The sequence below is a fragment of the Thecamonas trahens genome (genome assembly GCF_000142905.1).
Source record: "Thecamonas trahens ATCC 50062 unplaced genomic scaffold supercont1.71, whole genome shotgun sequence".
NCBI lineage: Eukaryota > Apusomonadida > Apusomonadidae > Thecamonas > Thecamonas trahens.
Window position 1 is genome coordinate 83,637 of NW_013657609.1, and position 5,962 is coordinate 89,598.

Consider the following 5,962-nt stretch of genomic DNA (forward strand, 5'->3'; position numbering starts at 1 on the left):
GGGGGGGGGGGGTGGGGAGGGGGGGGGGGGGGGGGGGTGGAGGAAGGGGTTGAGGGGACGGGCAAGCGGTGACGATGATGACAGGGACAAGGGTCGGCAAGGGAATGGCCTTGGTCGGATGGACTTGGTCGGACACGGTCATGTTGTCGGAAGTGTCGGGATGGGGGTCCAAGGCGTTATGCGGTGGTGGTGGTGGCATGGGCGGAGTGATGCATGCCTGAGCCATGGCGATGGCACGTGCGACCGGAGTAAGACCCGGCCGGAGCAAGGCGCGGCCTGGGCGATGGCAGGTGTAGTCGAAGCAAGACCCGGCCGGAGCAAGGCGCGGCCTGGGCGATGGCAGGTGTAGTCGGAGCAAGACCCGGCCGGAGCAAGGCGCGGCCTGGCCTGGGCGATGGCAGGTGTAGTCGGAGCAAGGCGTGGCCGAAGCAAGCAAGGTGCGGCCGGAGCAAGGCGCGGTCATGTTCATTCAGCAGGCGCTTCGATCTTGTCTCCGAGGCGGCTTTGAGCGATCACGAAGGTCGTGAGCGGAGGGTTAGAGGCGGAGGAGGCATGGCGGGGCTTGGTCGCTTTGTGGCGAAGAGCACTCACAGCATTGGACACGGGAGGGGGGGACAGGTAATCGTCTGTGGAGACTATGCGGTGGGCAAGACTTCGCTCATCAGGCGGTACTGCGAGAACACGTTCTCGCCCAACTACAAGCTGGTACGCGCAGAGAGAGAGAGAGAGAGGAGGAAGGAGGGGAGGGGGGAGAGGGCGAGGCTCACGAGGGGAGTACCATGCAGACGATTGGAGTCGACTTTTCGGTCAAGGCACTCGAGCGCGATGAGACGACGGTCAAGCTGCAGATCTGGGACATTGCCGGGCACGAGCGGTTTGGCTGCATGACGCATGCGTACTACAAGCACTGCATTGCGGCGGTGGTGGTGTACGACGTGACTCGCGATGCCACCTTTGACTCGGTCATCAAGTGGAAGCGCGACATCAACTCCAAGGTCGTTCTTGCCAACGGCGAGCCTGTGCCCACGCTTTTGCTGGCGAACAAGGCCGACTCGGGCTCGGTCCCGTCGCCGACCGAGCTCGACGACTACTGCGCCGCGAACGGGTTCATCGGATGGTTCGCTACGTCGGCGCGCGAGAACATCGGAATCACAGAGGCCATGGACACCCTGACAACCCACATCCTGCGCGTCGCCGAGTCGAACATCCCGCGCGAGACCGCCACAGGCATCGTCTCGCTCGTCGGCGCTCCGCCCAATTCAGGCGGCGCCGTCCCGGACTCGGGCGCGAGCTCGTCCGACGGCTCCAAGAAGTGTGCTTGCTCGTTCTAGCCGGAACTACTCGAGATAAACCCAAAACAGGCGAAAGAGAACACCAAGGATGTGCGTGTGTGTGTGTGGGTGGGGGGGGGGGGGGGGGGTCGCGTTCATTGGTGACCGCTGACAGCGCCATCTCTCACGACTTCTTGCGAGCAATGAGAACAATGACCATGGCAACGATCATGACGATGAGCAAGAGGATGATGAGCTTGGAGCGGTACTTTTTGTGGTACTCGTTACCCTTGGCGAGCTGCTTGACTGCCGACTCGGTGTGCTGCACCACCTGCTCCACATTGTAGTCGATCTGGTCCAGCAGCGTGCCTTGCTCGATGACCAGCAGCGACATGTCCTTGAACATCTCGGCCAGGTCGACAATCGACCGATAGATGTTCTGGATCTCCGCAGACCGCTCTTGGATCAGCGCGTCCGAGTCTGCCACAACCTGCTCCTGCTCAAAAGAAAAGCCCGAGTCGACGTAGCCCGAGTAGTCAGGGAACATGTCGTCGTCGTCGCCGCCAGCGCCGCCGACACCTGCGCCGGCTGCTGACGACGCCCCGGCACCGCCGGCGCCCGCTGGCCGCCGCGAGAGGCCAAAATCGTCCAGTCCACCCTTGGTCCGCTCCTCGCGGGACTTCATCCGCGCCAGATACTTCTCCTGCGACTTGCGGAACTTGCCCATGAGGTCCTGCAGCTGCAGCGCATACGCCGATGTCAGGTTGCGCTTGATTTTCACCTCCTGCCCGGTCTCCTTGGAGAGCGGGTCCGGGTCGCCGAGGTGCTTCACCTTGGTCTTTGCCGACGAGAACAGACGCGTGATCTCAGAGGTCACAGCCTCAATCTCGTGCGCGTCTGCATCGCCCTCAGGGCCCGCCGAAATCGCCACTTGCGACAAGTGCTTGGAGTGGAGTCGTGCCAGATGTGCCACTGTGTGTAGGGAAGGAGCGTGAGTAAGAGTGACGGCGGGAGCCCGTGCATGTGACTCCAGCATCGCCAGCCACTAGCCGCGCTACAGTAGCTCGGATAGGTGCGCAATGGCTTATAGCAGAGGTACACGAGTCTATGTGCTCCTCGCCTTTGCCCGCCACGAAGAGACCGATCGCATGTCACGGGCACAAAGGTGAGCCCACGCTCGACCATCGCTCCTGGCATACCCGACTTGCGCGTTCATGCAAGCGACACCAGATCCCCCCATCGACCGACCACCACCACACGCAGCCATGGACCAAGCAGCTTCAGCCCATGGCGCATCTCAGCAGAGAGAATGATCAACTCGTCCAAGCACTGTTTGAGGCGGAGAGCAACGACGATGACAATGATGACGGAACAATTGGCGATGATGATGGTGACGATGGTGACGATGGTGACGATGGTGACGATGGTGACGATACTGCTTGCCGTTGATGGTGACGATGGTGACGATGGTGACGATACTGCTTGCCGTTGAAGGCAACCGATCACATGTGCGATCTGAAGACGGACAGCGCGCGGGCGGCCGGGTAGCAGCGGAACGGAGGGACACGGGGGGGAGGGGGGGGGAAGGGGGAGAGGGGGGAGAGGGGGTACGTACTACGATGGTTGATCTGTGTGACGATGTCATCGATGTCTTGGGTGTGCTCCACCCACTGCGGAGGAATATCCAGTGCGACAGCACCTATGACAGGGGACGGGGTGGTCGTCGCGTGCGTGTGTGTGTGTGTGTGTGGGGGGGGGGGGGGCGAAAGAGCGACCTGGTTCACCATCTGTCTCTGTCCCTCGCCCAATGTCGCTTCGGCTGCGCGAGTTCATCGACGAAGTGCGGAGCGCACGGACGAGTTCTGAAGAGCGCGAGCTTGTGCGACGTGAACTAGCTGCTATTCGGACCAAGTTTGCTCAAGAGAACACAGACTTCCGTCTGCGTAATGTTGCAAAGCTTCTGTACATGCAGGTATGTCTTCCCCTTACCCATCCCCTGTCAGCCCTCTCTCCCCTCCTCCCGTCCCGCTGCTGCCACCGTCCCTCGCCGCCCCCTCCCCCCCCTCCCCTTCCCCCTCGCCACTGCCGTGTCGCTCTTCTGGTGCGATCACGTCACGAGTCGACGACGACCACCACCACCTACAGCTCCCAGCACACCACAAACAGCACCCCCACCCACCAGAACACCACCAGAACACTCTCAACATAATCTTCATCCACTTTCCCCACTTTTTTCTTCATACATACCCCCTAGCGAGCCCATGGAAGCCTCCCCCCCCCCCACCGTCGGCTCGGCTGGGCACATGATGATTGGCCTTGCTTTTTTTGCTCTTCGCCGCCCGCTCGCCTCCTTCCCCACCCCCGCCGCATCCTCCATCGATCCGCCCCGTTGCCAACGACCACGACCTCGCCGCTCCTCCTTCCGACCGTTCATCTCGCCCTCTCCCCTTTCGTCTTTGTTCCGTGTGCTAAGATCATTCGCATCCACTGTTTTGTATTGTTATCTGCGTATCATCGTGGTGATGGGGATCGGATCGTCTCCTCGTCTGCCCGCTTGCTCGTTTGCTTGATCATCCGCCCGCTTGCTTGTCTGTCTGCTTGCTCGTCCGCCCGCTTGCTCGCTTGCTTGCTCGCTTGCTCGTCCACCCGCTCGGAGAGTTGAGGGTTGTACTGGTTGCCATGCAGAGCATGGGAATGGAGACGGGTTTCGGATGGTCTGGGAGTCCGTCGAGTTGGTTGACGGATGGATTGGTTTGCACCAGGTGGTGATCGAAGGCTGGGGCTGGGGCTGGGGCTGGGGCTGGGGCCGGGGCTGGAGCTGGAGCTGGAGCACAGCTGGAGCTGGAGCACATCATACTGCGGCACGCACTGGAACTCTACTCACCTCTCTTTCTATGTAACTTGTGCGTGTGTGTGTGTCTCTCTCTGTTTGTGTTGGACTTTAGATGCGGGGCTACTCGACGCAGTTTGCGCAGCTCGAGTGCCTCAAGCTTGTGGCGTCCGAGTCGTTTGCGCAGAAGCGGGTGGGCTACCTCGGGCTGATGCTTCTGCTCGACGAGGACTCGGAGGTGCTGATGCTGGTGACCAACTCGCTGAAGAACGACCTCAACCACCCGAACATGTATGTGGTCGGCCTCGCGCTCTGCTCGCTCGGCAACATGTGCACGGCCGACATGGGCCGCGACCTCGCGGGCGAGGTGGAGAAGCTGCTCTCATCGTCTAACCACTACGTGCGCAAGAAGGCTGCGCTCTGCGCCCAGCGCATCATCCGCAAGTGCCCGGACCTGCTGGAGAACTTTGTGGGCCTGGCCAAGTCGCAGCTAGTCAAGCGCCACCACGGCGTTCTTCTCACGGGCATCACGCTCATGATCACCATGTGTGAGGTCGACCCGGCGGTTGTCGGCCCGTTCCGCCGCTTTGTGCCGGCCCTTGTTGGCGCGCTCAAGTCGCTGATCGTCTCAGGCTACGCGCCCGAGCACGACGTCGGCGGCGTGACCGACCCGTTCATCCAAGTCAAGCTCCTGCGCCTGCTGCGGGTCCTGGGCCGCGGCGACGTCGAGTCGTCGGAGAAGATGAACGATGTGCTCGCCTACGTCGCCACCAACACCGAGACCAAGCACAACGTTGGCAACGCCATCCTCTACGAGGTTGTGCAGACCATCATGTCGATCGAGGCCGACTCGGGCCTCCGCCTGCTGGCCGTCAACATCCTCGGGCGTTTCCTCCTCAACAAGGACAACAACATCCGCTATGTGGCGCTCAACACGCTCTCCAAGGCTCTGCACGGCGACCTGCAGGCTGTTCAGCGCCACCGCGCCACCATCACCCAGTGCCTCAAGGACCCGGACGTCTCGATCCGCAAGCGCGCTCTCGAGCTCTGCTACAAGCTTGTCACCGACCGGAACGCCAACGACCTCATTGCCGAGCTCTGCCTCTTTGTTGACGTCATCGACGACGAGTTCCGGCCCTCGCTAGTCGCCAACCTCATCCGCCTCGCCGGCGAGTTCTCGCAGGGCGACCGCTGGCACGCCAACCTCGCGCTCCGTATCCTCCGCTCGGCCGGCTCATACGTCACACCTGTCGTCGGAGACCGCATCATTTCTCTCTTTGCCCGCCTCGAGTCGGAGCAGCAGTACATTGTCAAGCGGCTGTACGACATGCTTATGGATGCGATGAGCTCTGAGGAGCTCAAGCGCGTCGGCGCGTGGTGCATCGGCGAGTTTGCCGAGCAGCTTGTCGCGCCGGGCGGCGGCGCCGCTGTCTCGCACGTCTCGGTCTCGGACGAGGAAATTGTCACCGTCCTCGAGCTCATCGATGGGCAGACGACCACGACCACGCTCACCCGCACCTATGTCCTTACCGCCCTCATCAAGCTCTCTGTCCGTCTCACCGACGACGGCGCACACGCTCGCATCCTCGCCCTCCTCTCCTCGTACCAGAACTCGATGCAGGTCGAACTCCAGCAGCGCGCTTGCGAGTACCTCGCCATCTACCAGATGACCGACCTCCGCCCCGCGTTGCTCGAGCACATCCCGGTCCTCGAGGTCGACTCGGACGGCGACGGTGACGACGACGATGATGACAACGATGATGACGAGATTGACGGCAACGACGTGAACCCGACGGCGACGCCGCCCGCTGCGACTCCGGCGGCGGCTGCCCCGGCCAACGGCACCGGCGGGGCGGCGGCT

General features: G+C 62.2%; 3 protein-coding genes across 3 annotated transcripts in view; 2 read left to right on the top strand and 1 right to left on the bottom strand.

The window, feature by feature from the left end:
- Positions 1–336: 336 nt before the first annotated feature.
- On the top strand, positions 337–1,331 carry AMSG_11142 (Rab32; the record flags this gene model as incomplete). The annotated part of the gene is made up of 2 exons (XM_013897444.1): positions 337–705; positions 786–1,331. The coding sequence occupies 2 exons, from the start codon at positions 337–339 to the stop codon at positions 1,329–1,331; spliced, it is 915 nt and encodes a 304-aa protein (XP_013752898.1).
- Positions 1,332–1,409: 78 nt separating this feature from the next.
- On the bottom strand, positions 1,410–2,971 carry AMSG_11143 (syntaxin-16). Its single transcript, XM_013897445.1, has 2 exons — positions 2,887–2,971; positions 1,410–2,243 (listed from the first exon to the last, which is right to left on the bottom strand). Coding segments are annotated over exons 1-2 (789 nt in total). The 5' UTR covers positions 2,888–2,971; the 3' UTR covers positions 1,410–1,455.
- Positions 2,972–3,078: 107 nt separating this feature from the next.
- The window catches only part of AMSG_11144 (AP-1 complex subunit gamma), a gene marked incomplete at both ends in the record, with an annotated part of 3,835 nt that continues 951 nt past the window's right edge, over positions 3,079–5,962 (top strand). Inside the window, 2 exons of the mRNA XM_013897446.1 lie at positions 3,079–3,243; positions 4,217–5,884. Of these exons, the coding sequence (XP_013752900.1) occupies positions 3,079–3,243; positions 4,217–5,884 (1,833 nt within the window). The remainder of the gene's footprint in view (positions 3,244–4,216; positions 5,885–5,962) is intronic.